Genomic DNA, 14,753 nt, shown 5'->3' on the forward strand with positions numbered 1-14,753 from the left:
ATAACGAGATCAACAAACGAGGCGCCCGTCACTTCTCGGCAAGATCACTGATTCGCTACGTGCCTGGAAACCATTTGATCTAGAGTCGATAGTTTGGCGAAATATTGGCTTCAGCTGCGCGCTAACAAGCAAATACGGGTCTTCAACGGGAGCGGCTTGCCCGGAAGTGATTAGTCTTGCATCGAGAGATTGCGAACAACCAACAACACTAACATTTTTATCTTGTAAGTGGGTATTCATTAGGATCAGAGATCGCCCCTTCTCGTGGTTCTCAAGCAGTCGCTCGTTGTCTCTCGCTTGATTATCTGTAGCTTTTGCTATCCGTCACTCGTTAATTAATTCCATTCCCAATGGCTCGTCACTTTGTCGCCCTCCTTGCGGCCTTTGGTGCCCTCGGCGCCGACGCTGCCGTCTGCCGACCTTCGGGATCGACGACCCTGGCTACCACCACCACAGAGGCTTCTTCGACTGTCAGCGTGGGATCCTCCACGGCCACCGAGACATCCAGCACCATCAGTGTCGAGTCCACCACTGCTACCGAGTCCTCCACCATCAACATCGAGACCTCCACGACCATCACCGAGGCCTCCACCTCCACCCAGGAGTCCTCAACCGTCGTCAGCACCACCGCCACAACCTCTTCCGCCGAGGTCTGTGTCGAGACCCAGATCCTTGCCAATCCCAGCTTCGACGACAATGACAGCGGCACCCCTTGGGTCTTCAACGAAGGAACCCGATTCACCGGCGAGCTGGCCCGTTCCTATCCCTACGGCGTGTATGTCATCTCACTCTAGCATCCGTTGACACACACAGAGAGGCTAACAACCCAATCAGCATCGCCTCTTTGACGCAGGCCGACAGAACAAGGCAGTTCAGCCAGACCATCCCCAGGGTTAGCCCTCACAACTACCGGCTCCAGTACTACTTGCTCAACTACAGCGCCGTCAGCGCACCCTTCTTTACCTGCTATGTCACCCCAAGCATCAACGGTCAAGAGCTCGCTCAGGGCACAGAGGTCGGCACCTTGGGCCAACTCGGCTGGCAGCAGGGAGAGGCCTTCTGGAGCACGCCCAGCGAGACTGAGGATGTTACCGACGTCGAGGTCATCTTCAATGTCAGCTGCGATGGCGATTTCTACCTCGTCCTTATTGCCTTGGATGACACCAGCCTCACGCGCGTGTGCGGTGCTCAGTAAGCCTGGTGCTGAACAAGGTCTTCTCATGACAGGCAGCCAAGGTGGGGTGGGGGGTTATCAAAGATGATAGCGGATTTAATTTCTAATGAAGAATCAGTGCATCACAATTGCGACTTGACTGCATGGGACATGTGCAATACGATAAGCTCGAACCTCGCCAAGGTGTGCTCAACACTATCCAGTTGGCTGGTAGTGCGTGTATTTGGTCTGAGATGAGCATCCTGTGAAAGTAACCACGCGCAAAGGGAAAGATGAACTGGGAATTGTACATAGTTTCGTGACCATCAAATGAGCCTGGCATAGCAGCAAATGAGATGGCCAGTTGAAATTAGCATTTCCCTCGAAACTACGTTGCAAAGAACCAACGTGATTGTAGTCTAGTCTACCCGATTATTAACCAATAGATATCTATTCAACTGTGTTCTCTGTATTATTCCTAATGCTTTGCAATACCGAAGGTATTAAATCATTATGAAGTCGATTCAAAGCCACGGGTGCTCATGTGTCCCATCTTGTGATTTCCCTCTCGACTCGGCCGATCTAGGACAAGAGATTGAGAAGGCAATAAAGCATCGTCTCCCAGAATAAACCAGTGTTAAGGCTGGGCTGGGTCCACTATAACTCTAGATGTTTCCTGACTGGCAGAGTGCTCCCAAGACGTGTAACGACTACGCGCGAACTCGGTCAAATAATGGCTCTAACACTACAATCATCCAGATAAACATACGGGTTCTTATTGTGGAACTACCATATCTTATGCTAACATTGTTGCGGATCTGAGCGTCTTTACTGATGTTTACCGTGTTGTTGGTGACCAAGACACGCTTGCGTTTGCCATTAAACGTCGCGAACAGGGATCGACAGCGCATGCCATGTTTAAGCCCACCACCACAACCGGCAAACATGAAAAAGAGCTATCAACATACACACACCATGTAGTTTTAAGGTTATCGCACATATATCTGCCTTTCTTGGGGTTGCAAACAAAGTTGCTTTTTCATTGCGTTACTAGCCGGTGGCCTGCAGAGCTACCCTATTCCCGACTGCAAGGATGCTGTTCCCGGTCGCGATTACGTAGCATTTGGCGCTGCAACACGGCCCAACGGATCCATTTGTCCTTGAATCAAACCCAAGTGAACACAGGGGCGGCAAATAGATCATGCACTCCAGACATCGGCGACGTCACGCGGAGAGGGAGGGAGTAATGGTCTTAGGCAAATCTCATTCTAACTGTTATATGACTTGATGTCTAGGCTGTCTAAACAGGAACAAAAATGTCAAGATGCAACTATTCCTTTCTGTATGTTGTGTTGTGTGTGTATCATGAGCCAAAAAAAGTAAATGTATGTGTACCCCCCTGATTTGATCCCGTGCCGAGGCCCCCCGGTGATGATGGTCCGGCGGTCGGGAGAAACCGTGGTGGCGCTCGGGGGGTGCACGTGATCACCCGGGTCGAGACCGTGGACCGGCCCCACCCGGGCCGAAGCAAAACGCCGAGAAACTCCGGATGCGCAAGAATGTTGATTGAGTGTCGTGAGAGAGTGGCAAAGGATGCCAGAGCGATGTAAGCTGATTGATTGATGTTTCCATCGCTATTGTATTGTCATCGATCGCCAAGGTGTAGTTTGGGAGGGAGGAGGAGGATGAGGTTTGGTGTTGTTGATGTGTTGTTTTAAGGGGTGCTGACGCCCAACCCCCGGCGGCCTCTCATTTTTTTCGCTCAGGCCTTCCAGGCAGCCAGGTTGCCTAGCATGCCACGGATGCTGCGGCGGCTCTCGTCGACAAAGGCAGGAGAGTCCTGTCCCTGCTCGACCTTGGACTCGACGGCCGTGAGGACGCGCATGTGCTCCCTCTTGAGGGCCTCGAAGTCGTCGTCCAGTTGCTTGTGCCACGGGTACAGCACACCCACCTGGAAGCTGAGCGCCGAGCTGGCGACAACAAAGTTGGTGACGGAGAGAGCGCGGGTGATGATCATGTTGACTGTTGGAGGATTGGTCTTTGTTGTTTTGTTGTTGTTGAAGTGAAGGGTGTTGACAGCCTAGACACGCAAGGAGAAACAGTAGAGAGATGTGAGTAAGAATGAAGGAAAGGAAAGAATACCGAGGAGAGAGAGAGAGAAGGAGAACTCAAGACGAAAGAAAAAACCCAAACGCCATTAATAAAAAAACCCCGCAAGCGGTGCGACGTTTCCCGATCCAGCCAAAGAGGTAATCCTCCCGGGGAGACGGGGGGGAATAAACAGGAATCTTCTGGTTCTGGGCCTCGAGCCTTTGCATGGATGGCTGAGGTTGACATGTCAGTTGACTGGGGGTGTGGGGGGTTTTGTTGGAGGCCGAACCGAACTCCGGATTCACATGTCCGTATTGCGATGCAACTTCATGACTCCCCACAGGGGCAAGGATGATGACTCTTGTTTTGAAGTTTTTTTTTCAGCTGCGGTTTTCTTGGGGGAAGTTGGAGGCTTTGTCTGGCTTTTGCCATTGCACTCTGAGACTACGTCTTAAGGCTTCTCACGCCATCAATGCCAAGGGGCCGTTGAGCTAGACAAGTGGAGGTCCGGCAGCTGACAGGATCCGCACGTGTCTAGGCTGCAGGGTCTGGACATTACTTGATCACTATTCCCGACCCTAGTCCACGTCCAACCCCAGAGTCACGGCCCATAGCCGGTGTACGTGCCGACTGCATACCCACTTGGGAACCTCCTCGGTCACGTCACAAGCCGCTCTTCGATATCCATATCCCCGGGATCATGTATCCCTGACCCGCCGACCCAGTGCTCCATCGTCAACCCCGACCGGAAATGCGCTGCCAGGTGATCCGCCCGTTCCTCCCAGCTGTCCATCATGACCTGGCAGAAGCCGCACTTGCTCCTGATCGCATCTTGGCGGTGCTGGAGCAGGCTCAGGTCCGGCTTCCATCCGTCCCACTTGCGGCAGCCGTGGAACTTGTGCAGATGCTGCCAGAGGTGATCTTTGCGCGTAAACTTGCGCTCCGAGACTGGTCTCTCGGCGCAGGTGTCGAACTCGTGGGCCTGGATGTGTTCGTCGCTTGGTGAGTCGTCGCCGCAAAAGAGACATTGGGGGTTGCTCTCGTTGACGCGCCAGACGAGGAACGACTGGTCGGGAGAGACGGGAAGCGAACAGATCCACGCGTCGAGACCGGGGAGGTGAATGGATCTCTCGTGCCGGACCCAATCGTACTTTTTCTTGAAGCTCTGTCGACAAAACGTGCACTGGAAACCCACAAACTTCTTGCTTTTTGACCTCGATGATGTACGTCGTGACATGGAAGGGCCTTCGCCCGCCGAGCTGTTGGCAGAGTGAGACAGAAACGTGTTTTCCCTTGAGCGGAATGAGTAACATGAAGACGCCGAGTTTGACGAAGCGTCTTGAAAGGCAGACTGCCAGAGCGAGTCGTTGCTCACAGACGAACCGGGAACATCAAATATCCCCAGGTCGTAGCCCTCGAATGAGCTGTGAGCGCTGGACTGAGCAGAGAGAGCGTTCTGAATGGCAGATGCGGAGGCCCCTTCCTCTTCAGGAGGTGAGTTGCGCCAGCGATCCATAGGCGACATGTTCTTGCGGAGGTAGTGAGGCATGGGTGATCCCGGTGCAAATCCTTGGCGACCACGACCTGGAGATGTAGAGTAGGCTGATGATAGCCGGTGTCGACGCCTCGTGTTGGCGAACCAGTTGACTACTTGGCTCCGACTGAGCCCAGATTGCTGGGCAAGGCTGACCTTGTCTTCCTCGGATGGATAGGGGTGGTCAATGTGAGAGATGAACCAGTTTCTCAGCACTCGCGTCTTTCGCACAGATCGTGTATTCGCGCGTTTACCAGACAATGCAGCGAGTGAAAGCTCTTGAGGGTGTGTCAGGCCGCTTTGACCCTCCTGGATCGTCGTCGGTACACCCAGAACGTTGTCCTCGCTCACTCCATGAAGGTGACCAATGACTGGTTCAGACGTTTCAAAGGCGGAAGGTTCTCGCTTTTGACGGCCAGACAAGCTGCACTCACGGAACAGAGCGACACAGCTGGAGCACGACTTGGTAGGGTTGGGATTGTCGACGGTGGTGTGGAGGATGAGGCATTGGAGTCGTCGTCGGCGACAGTTTGTGCAAGGCGCAGGAGGCCGAGAAGCGCCATTCTTGATGAAGAACTCATCAATAGTAGTCATTGGCGTCTTTATCGGGTCATTGCCGGTCGGTAGAGGCGGCGGATTACCCCAGTCAAGGGCGGGCTGATTCAGAAATGAGAAGTCATCCGCGGGAGGATCGGTCACGGCCCTGGCCTGCTGAAAGTCGGCATGCCAGTCGATCTGGGCATTTGGAAAGCCCGGACTCGGTAGATCGAGCCCGCTGCTTGGGTTGGATGTGTGCGAGAGCGCGTCGACATGGCTGTTGGCGCCTGCGAGTGAGTTTGAGGAGCTGCGTGATTGAGGGGCGAGATCATCCACGTCGTCATACGGAATGGCCAGTTCGGTGTTGTCGCCGCCCGAGTATAGGATGTCGTCTAGTGAAAGCTCCATCGCCGCATTGAGTCGCTCAGTCACAGGATGAGTCTGTGGTGAGTGTTGAGGAGCGAGTCGACCATGTGAGAGCGGAGTTTGGCGATAACGTCACGCGGCGAGAATGGTTGGAGTTTTGAGCTTAGTCACTTTGATCGAGTCAAGACGGCCTAGACGGAGAGGGGAGTCTCACAGAACCAGCCAATGGACATTGGCTTGCTGCACTCTTGATGTCCATTGTCTGTATTTGAGGCAATCATTTTGTTAACTTTTAATTTTCATTTGATCAACCTTTTCGTTGTTTGAGTCTGAAGGTGCAATTTTCACGCACTCTATGGCGTTAGCGGGAGATACTTGGAGGGCGCGCTGTGGCTTGAAGAAAAAACTACTGTGTCCGCTGAGATGATTCCTCGCCTTCGCTGGCTGGCATGGCTAGAAAAGAATGAAAATTTACTTGCAAACAGAAACTGAGAGCCTACTTACTGTAGCATTTATTTCTTCTAGTAGCTAGCGAATGTTGTCACTCTGGCTAGCAATCATCCTCCAACGTCCCCACGCCATGTGTGAGCCCCGCTGTAGCGTTGGTGCTGTCAATGGCTTTCTAGACAGCCCTAGAGTGCTATTGGTTTCAGCCCAGATTTGCTGTTCTCAAGACTTGCATTTCACCAGGCAATTGGGCCTCGGCGAGGACCTATCTATGATCCAGCAAACGATCTCAATAGCACGGTGATCGAATTGGGCGACTCAGGCTCGAAGACCGGGTGTTTGGAGAAGGCGCACGTTGGTGGACTACAGACTGTCAGTGATGCTCGACTCATGCATCTACTTCACGACTTGGTCAAGGCTACTCAATGGATCATCTTATAAAGGAAGGTCCCTTTGAGTTCCCAAGTGGAGTCCAAGCTGATAAGTGGCTCGCCTTCTCACTCGCTTGCATTTCTTTGACATGTTAACTGGTAAGTAGAGGCGTTGGCCCGGCCGCCCGGGTCATTGGAACCTCACAATGGCCTGTCCAACAGCTTCAACCCCTCACAGAATGAGGCTGGTTCCCATGCAAAAGTCTGTCGGACTTTTTATCTTCCGGCAATTCTGCCCTGCCTCCCAATCTGCCTTGTAAGCCAGACTCCAGCGCTTATCTTCAACCCCCCCTCTGTACGTAACGACTAGCTAGCTTCCTGATTGGCCAAGCACAGCCTCTATTGTGGGACGCTCGGTGGCTCATAAGAACGGCTCTTCACCCACTTCCCTTTGTAGAAAATAAGGCTCTTTATTATCCTCCTTCAGATGCTGGTATCTCCACGGCCAAGTGGTATAGCTTCGCAACGCTTCTGGCCGATATGAGTTCTCAACCAAAGACCGTCATCACCATCACAGGCCAGCGAGCACCCAACCGCGAGGCCGTGAGCGCCTCGGAGATTTTCCCCAGCGTTGACCCTCAAGCTCTTGAAGTACCACGAGACACGCCAAAATTGGAGTATAATCGTCTCCCAAACTCCACCAGTTTTCGTCTACTCCAGATCCTGTCAGATGGCGGTCAAGACATTCTGCGATGCAGGATGTTTGATGCCGACGTTGCTGCCCAAGACACTCCTATATACGCTGCGATATCCTACGCATGGCAAGATGAGAGTTTACCCGACGTGTCCCGGCCCGTATTGATCAATGAAAAGTACCTGGAAATCAAGCCGAATCTCTGGAACTTCCTCCAGAATTACCGCCATTCAACTGGTGAGCGCATCATTTGGATCGATCAAATATGCATCAACCAAGACGACCAGGATGAGCGTGTCCAGCAGATCGGGCAAATGTGTGCAATATATGAGCGTGCCTCTATGGATCTTTTCTGGATCGGCGAACCGGACGAACACACGGAGGATGTCATGGACATGCTGGCGTCGCTGAAACGTCTGGAAATTTCCCACTTGATCTCGGGCCATCAGCGCCCTGGCATTGATGCTCTGCTTAACCCCACCTACATGCAAGTCGTTGGATTGCCGGTCTATCCCTCCATAAAATGGGGTGCTCTCATGCATTTCATTTCCCGGTCCGCATTTGAACGCGTCTGGATCATCCAGGAGATCGCCGTCTCTCGGTGCGTCTGGATATGCTGCGGGTTGTTGATGCTACCGTTTGACGTTCTCGGAAGAGCTGCCACATTCCTCGTCGAAAGCTCCTGGATCAAGCATCTTCATGACGAGTATAACGTCTCAGGAGCCGCGGGATTTCTGACGGGCATGATGAACTGTCGCGTGCGGCATCAGGGAGGAGAACATCAGAGCCTGGATCTCTTGCTGGCATCAACGCGGCGGTTCAAGGTGACAAATCCAGTCGATAAGATATATGCCTTAATGAACTTGGCAGAGAGTCGGAGGTCTACGCCCCTGCCACCCCTGCTCCGGCCGGACTATCGAAAGTCAGTGGTCGAAGTCTTCCGGGATGTCACTATTCACCTTATCAGCCAAGGCTCCCTTGACATCCTTTCTGGTATCGAGGATGTTAAATTCCGGCATTTTCATCAGCTTCCAAGCTGGGTACCGGACTACAGTGTGCATCAGGTTATTTCTATCCTCTGCATGCCACCTAGGAGCGGAACCTTTACCCTTTACGCTGCTGCTACAGGACGGCAGGTCGAAGCTCGATATTCATCTGCCGACCCAAACACCCTGGTGCTGTCGGCCTACAGGTTCGACACGATAGAGAGAATTGCCCCCTTGGAAGACCAAGTAAGTCAGATTAGATTGGAGAATTGGGGGAGCATGCTGGACTTTGGGGCACGATATCCGTCCGTTAATGGCGAACCTGGCACCATGATTGACGCATTCTGGCACACGTTGATAGGAAACATCGGCCTAGGAACGCACGAGTATCCAGTGCCACAAGAGTGGATCCAACATTTTGCTGCATTTGCATCGCAAGCTAGGGAGGAACTCTCGCAGTATCTTGCGAGGTCCCATGCAGCTCCAAGGGAAGAAGGCGAGACTTCAAGCTTGACCCCCGGCATCGACTCAATACTTGGCGCGCTACGAAATGTTTTCCATCCTAATGGAACCCTGGGACAAGATACTGGGCGGTTTGAGACCACTATGCACCATATAGCGTGGTCCAGAAGGCTCTTTGTCACAAAGGCTGGGTATATGGGCCTGGCACATCCCTCTGCTCAGCATGGCGATATAGTAGTCCTTCTTTCTGGTGGGCGTGTGCCGTTCATCATTCGGAAAGATAGTTCGGACTCCTCCGAGTATTACCATATCGTGGGGGAGGCCTATGTTCACGGGATTATGGATGGGGAACTCTTGAGCATCATAGACAATGAGTGGGTAGACTTGAGCTTCCGATGAATAACTCGTCTTCAAAAACCACTATCACTCTACTTCGGGAACGCTCTTCTTCATCAGGTGCAGATTGAGGAGATTCCCCAGGGTGAAATTTCTTTCTGTTGTCGAGGGGCTAGCGATTATTGCATGTGCTGTATCCGGGGGCATGGGCTGGTCGGTACGGTTCGGTTGTAGCTCGTGAGATTAAAACTCTTCGATGGCACAATGGGCGAGTGTGTAGAGGTCTTTGACCGGATTAATAGTGTGGGTATACGAAATTATTATACATATATCGCTTCATTAACCCAGACTAGCATTGTAAAGGTAACATAGCACTTCCCGACAGCATTTTTGACCAAGAAACACCCAACATGAGAAATACTTTACCGAAATCAGTCTTAATGATGCACCAAGTGCCTCCTCCCAGAGTCCAGTCCGAAACGTCAGTTGGCTGGAGCGACAAGGAACCGCAACTCGGCAATGTATGGCCCATTTTCCATGACGACGTCGCCCCGGTGCTCGATGAATTCGCTTGCCAGGTCAACCATGCCACAGACCTTCATCTTGTCAGGAACCTGGAAAGATTCTTCTTCCACGGCACCCCCCCTGATCTCGTCGCCGCCGGTGCCAAAGGGTCCAAGGGTCCTCTTCGTGGTGGTGATGGTCAAGTCGAAGATGAGTTTCTTCCTTGTATCCTCAGCCAACAACCCCTTCTTCCATGTCGCCCCCGTTATCAGCTCATCGTCCTCTAGGAAGATCTTGTCCTCGGTACCGTCATAGCTAAACTTTCCGTATGACGCACCGTCGTAAGCCCCCGTCTCCGCCCAAAGAGAGTTGACAGCGAAACCGTGGGATATGTCGAGCCGAATGATGTTTGTAGGCGCCGCTTTCTTCAACTCGAAAACAAAGTCGCTGAGGTCAGGATCTTGGCTAAGATACTTTTTTTGGTAGATCCTGTCATAATCTCCCACCCTTTCCAGAGCTTCATCGGGAACTTTGTCGTATGCTGCGATCAACGACTGAGCGACGGCGTCGAACTCTTTGCGAATGTCAAACGATGAGGTGGTTTCGGGGTCCTCTGCTTGCTTTGAAGCCTTGGCTGCAAGCTTGGAGATGCTGTCCGAAATGGCCTTCATGATGGTTGAATGCGCGCATGCGTTCCGTCGCAAGGGTGCCACATCGTGAATGGGTTTTGTCGAGTCCTCGTAGGTGAGGTCACCATCGAACAGCTCCATTCCAATCATGACAACAGTACAGTTTCCTTTGCCCTGGAAGAAATGGCCTAGCCGAGCCCATGGAAGAAGGCGTTTGTACAGAAAAGGAGATTCAGGTGTTCTCGCAAGGCGGAAGCAAGAGCCGAGGCGCATCCGAGCATAAATCGGATAGCTACGGGGTTCCAGACACAGCGTGGCACTGATGTAGTAAAAGAGTGACGACGCTCCAGCAGACGCGTTGCCAAGTCCCACGAGCGAGCACAGGAAGAACCACTGTGCATAGGAGAGAAACTCGCCGACACTTTCGGGGCCATGGTACTCGAAGCCTCCATCAAACACCATGTTGGTGAAGGCATCAGGCAAACCGAAAACTTGGTCCAAGGTTGTGCCTTGAGCAGCGGCGATGGCTGTCGCCGCCTCAAAAAGCGTCTTTGCACTCTCTTCGCATGACTGGGAGTCTTTCCTGTGTTGCTCGTAAAATAGCTGAGCTTGTTTTGTCAAGCCGGTGTATCTTTGGCCACGCTCGAAGGGGCCCATTTTTGGGGGAGCCATGTCAAGGTATGAGTTCGATGTTAGGCGGCGTTCGATTGGTGTTGGCAAGAGGAATCGTGATCGGAGGCCAGTGTGTGAGTAATTGAATTTCTTTTCTTAAATGAGAGTTCTTGAGCCGAAGCAGTCAAGAGAAAGTGGTCAAGTCCAGCTGCAAAGGATGGACAGGCCTCTTGTATTAAGCTTATTTTCGGGGGAATCTGCCTTGGCCGGCCGCCATTTGTGACCCGCTGCACGCTGTGATCCAGGCCCCTCGGGCTGAGAAGTTGGCTTATTACAGCGTGTATGATTGGTATGGCTATCGCCTAAAGCAGTTTTAGTGGTCAGATTTCCCCAGTGGCTGCGGCCTCGTGAGGGTCTTCAGTTCAGCTCCCGGCACTATTGGGGCGCATTGCATTAGCATGAGGATAAGGAAAGCAATAGAACTTGTTCCAGATTACATTTCCTTGCACCAGTCTTTTCTTGGAAGTACGGGAGGGAGCCAACTTTGACATGGAGCATCCACACGGTTGCGATGGGCGGAAGAGTGTCTCAAGGGGAGATACTCCGAGGCTGTTGAAAAGAACCATGAGCGGCGGATTGCCAAGATGCACTGTTTTCATATCTGGCGGGGTCAACAAAAACGAGATGCTCGATGTCTAGGATGGATAATGTTGCTGAGAGTATGAATGTTTGTGTTAAATGCACACCTTGGAGACAGTTGAGCCCGTGAAATGAGTCCAAATTAACCACACAGGTTGTGCCGGGTCGCAATAACTGACGGTCTTGTTCAGAGATGCTCTGGGCGAATATCGGAATATGCGACTCGTGATGATGCCGAGGCCGATTCCTCATCTGCGGGGCATCATTTGCTGTGGATCTTGGTCGTCGCCTTCAACTTGACAAAGGTAGACTACCAATGTACGCAGAAGGCGCATCGCCCAATATCGACATCCATCAATTGATGCCCCCTCCGAAAAGATTTCAAGTATAAATATCTCTCAAATCTCCTTGGAGAGTGAAGACAACATCTCAACTTGGATCTTTGGGTCAAGAGCTGAGCCAACCTTCATCGCGGCCTCACATCCATCATCCGAAAGACCCGTTTGTTCTCGGTCAACCCACTCACTGTGAATCCCTTCGTTACCTGAATTCCTTCTTCACCCCCTTATCCTTCTGAAACTCCATTTCCCCGTCATAATGGCCACAGCTCGTCGCCCTGTTCACTTCAACCCCAAGGCCAAATCATGGACCTCCCCCGCCCCCTCCTCGACGGACGTCATTGATCGCTTCCACCAGAGCCTCCCCGACTACCAACCAACACCACTGGTCAGCCTGGAGAGCGTCGCCAAGGAGATTGGCGTCGCTTCTGTTCACGTTAAGGATGAGACGAACCGCTTCGGCCTTCCTGCCTTCAAGATCCTCGGCGCCTCGTGGGGCTCGTTCCGCTCCATCACACAGAAGCTGGGACTGCCCCTTGACTCTGACATTGAAGCTGTGCGAAAGGCTGCTGCGTCGCATCAACTGGTGCTGTACGCTGCTACCGAGGGTAACCATGGTCGTGCAGTGGCTAGGATGGGTGCCATCTTTGGCATTGGGGCCGAGATCCATGTTCCCTCGACTATGCATCCATCTACCGTCAAGCTGATTCAGTCGGAGGGTGCTACGGTTGTCATCAGTAAGGGAAGTTATGACGATGCCGTCTTGGAAGTTGAGACGGCCTCAAAGCACGAGAAGGGTATCCTGGTCCAAGACCATGCCTTTGGTGACTACCAAGATGTCCCTCAGGTCAGTTCTTCTCCTTCAATCAAGGCATAAAAATTCTGACACAGATACAGTGGATCGTTGATGGTTATCTCACCATGATGCGCGAGGTAGACTCTCAGCTCGGCTCCTCCACTGCCGACTTTGTCTTTGCCCCTGTCGGTGTTGGCTCCTTCGCTCAAGCCGTCACCTCCCACTTCAAGAGACAAGGCACTTTGACCTCTGTCGTGACCGTTGAGCCAGACACAGCAGCTTGTCTGTGGAAGAGCCTTGAGAGGGGAGAGTTCACAACGATCCCAACATCTGGCACTATCATGGCTGGCCTCAACTGCGGAGTTCCATCAACCATTGCCTGGGACTTGTTGAAAGACGGCGTGGATGCGAGCATCACGGTTTCAGATTTTGAATCGCACCAAGCTGCTCTGTACCTTCAGTCGCAAGGTGTTGAGGCTGGACCATGTGGCGCTGCTTCGCTCGCTGCACTCCGCAGACTCACGTCCTCTGACAAGAAAACTCTGGGTCTAGATGAGAAGTCTGTCGTTGTTCTCTTCTGTACAGAGCGCAACAGAGACTATGAAATTCCCCTTGATGTTTCTGGTGATGATCCCGTCGCCCTCACCCAGACCCTTGTCCAGATCAACTCGGCAAGCCCAACGCTTGGCTCCGTGCCTGGCCCCGGAGAAGTAGCCATCGCTCGCTATGTTACGGCTTGGTTGGAGCACCGAGATCTGGAATCCCACTGGGTCGAGTATACCAAGGGTCGTCCGTCGGTTGTTGGTGTCGCACGTGGTTCTGGCGGCGGCAAGAGTTTGATGTTGAACGGACACGTCGACACCGTTACTCTGATGGGGTACGAGGATGATCCTCTCAGTGGCAAGATTGTTGATGGAAAGCTTTATGGTCGTGGCGCGGCTGACATGAAGTCTGGCGTCGCAGCCGCAATGGTGGCTCTCGCCAACGCCAAGAAGCTCAGTCTTCGAGGCGATGTCATCTTCACCGGTGTTGCCGACGAAGAAGATGCCAGTATCGGAACCGAAGATGTCCTGCGTGCAGGCTGGCGGGCTGATGCTGCCATTGTGTCAGAGCCAACAGACCTCGCTATTCTCCATGCCCACAAGGGCTTTGTCGTGCTAGAGCTTACAGTCCACGGTCTTGCGGCACACGGTTCCAGGGCTGATCTCGGTATCGATGCTATTGTGAACGCCGGGTATTTCTTGGCCGAGTTTGGAAGATACGCGAAATGGCTCCAAGACGGCCCTGCTGATCCAACTCTGGGAACTGGCACGGTTCATGCTTCCATCATCAGCGGAGGCGAGGAGTCATCTTCTTACCCTGCACGATGCACCATCACCATGGAACGTCGAACCGTCGATGGAGAAACACCGGAGACAGTGGAGCGAGAGATCCGAAAGGTCATGGCCAAGGTGGCCAGCGAGGTCCCCAGCTTCAAGGCTGACCTGAAGGTCACGTTCAGTCGTCCCGCTCATTTGACTCCGCTGGACCACCCTTTCACCAAGCTCGTGGCCGATATCGCAGGCAAGGCTATAGGAAAGGACGCTACTTTGGCTGGGGCTACATTCTGGACCGACTGTGCCCTTCTGTCTCAAGAAGGGATTGTGCCTTTGCTTTGGGGTCCGAAGGGCGAGGGTCTTCATGCTAAAGAGGAATGGGCGGATGTGGATTCGATAAAGAAGGTTACTGAGGGCTTGACGAATGTTGCTGCCGAGTTCTGCAAATAGTGTGGAAAATATGCATCCGTAGAAAATGTCAATACGGGATTTCGCCCTGGCCGTTTGGCTGTCGTTATTACAGAACGATCAGTCGTCATGTTTGACCCTCTATCTCGGGTAATGTGACATGTAGTATCCGAGATGAATCGGCGGTGAGAACGAATCTGCATGTTCTTTTCTTTTTCTATCGTCCATCTACATCTCATCTCGCTCTTGGTGGAGCATGTGATGATTCCCAAGATCGAAGTATCTGCATCTTACTACGCAGGATCGTGCATGAACTGTTGGAGGCTCTCGTGAGACATGAACTTCATTTTCATCCCATCTTGAATGAAAGGAGAACCTCCGCAAAGAGCAGACATTGGGGAACGGAAATCCACGGGGAAAGCACAGCAACCCCATTCTCTCCGCTCATTCAAGAATCTCCCCCAGTTTCAGGTAGACCTCTCTCGGATCGAGGAGAAGGAGAAGTTTCCACCTGTGGCGATTCAGCTGTCATCT

At 52.6% G+C, this 14,753-nt stretch overlaps 5 protein-coding genes across 5 annotated transcripts; 3 read left to right on the plus strand and 2 right to left on the minus strand.

Annotated features, from left to right (window-relative positions):
- Positions 1-350: 350 nt before the first annotated feature.
- Positions 351-1,195, plus strand: NCS57_00538700 (uncharacterized protein; the record flags this gene model as incomplete). Its single annotated transcript, XM_053055310.1, has 2 exons — positions 351-775; positions 835-1,195. The coding sequence occupies 2 exons, from the start codon at positions 351-353 to the stop codon at positions 1,193-1,195; spliced, it is 786 nt and encodes a 261-aa protein (XP_052914265.1).
- A 1,720-nt stretch (positions 1,196-2,915) lies between these two features.
- On the minus strand, positions 2,916-5,723 carry NCS57_00538800 (uncharacterized protein; the record flags this gene model as incomplete). The annotated part of the gene is made up of 2 exons (XM_053055311.1): positions 2,916-3,233; positions 3,912-5,723. 2 exons carry the CDS (start codon positions 5,721-5,723, stop codon positions 2,916-2,918), a joined length of 2,130 nt encoding a protein of 709 aa, XP_052914266.1.
- Positions 5,724-6,705: 982 nt separating this feature from the next.
- On the plus strand, positions 6,706-9,040 carry NCS57_00538900 (HET domain-containing protein; the record flags this gene model as incomplete). Its single annotated transcript, XM_053055312.1, has 2 exons — positions 6,706-6,815; positions 6,874-9,040. 2 exons carry the CDS (start codon positions 6,706-6,708, stop codon positions 9,038-9,040), a joined length of 2,277 nt encoding a protein of 758 aa, XP_052914267.1.
- Positions 9,041-9,459: 419 nt separating this feature from the next.
- Positions 9,460-10,782, minus strand: NCS57_00539000 (uncharacterized protein; the record flags this gene model as incomplete). The annotated part of the gene is made up of 1 exon (XM_053055313.1): positions 9,460-10,782. The coding sequence occupies one exon, from the start codon at positions 10,780-10,782 to the stop codon at positions 9,460-9,462; it is 1,323 nt and encodes a 440-aa protein (XP_052914268.1).
- Positions 10,783-11,958: 1,176 nt separating this feature from the next.
- Positions 11,959-14,261, plus strand: NCS57_00539100 (uncharacterized protein; the record flags this gene model as incomplete). The annotated part of the gene is made up of 2 exons (XM_053055314.1): positions 11,959-12,546; positions 12,597-14,261. The coding sequence occupies 2 exons, from the start codon at positions 11,959-11,961 to the stop codon at positions 14,259-14,261; spliced, it is 2,253 nt and encodes a 750-aa protein (XP_052914269.1).
- Between the last annotated feature and the right edge of the window lie 492 nt (positions 14,262-14,753).

The sequence above is a fragment of the Fusarium keratoplasticum genome, chromosome 4 (genome assembly GCF_025433545.1).
Source record: "Fusarium keratoplasticum isolate Fu6.1 chromosome 4, whole genome shotgun sequence".
NCBI lineage: Eukaryota > Fungi > Ascomycota > Sordariomycetes > Hypocreales > Nectriaceae > Fusarium > Fusarium keratoplasticum.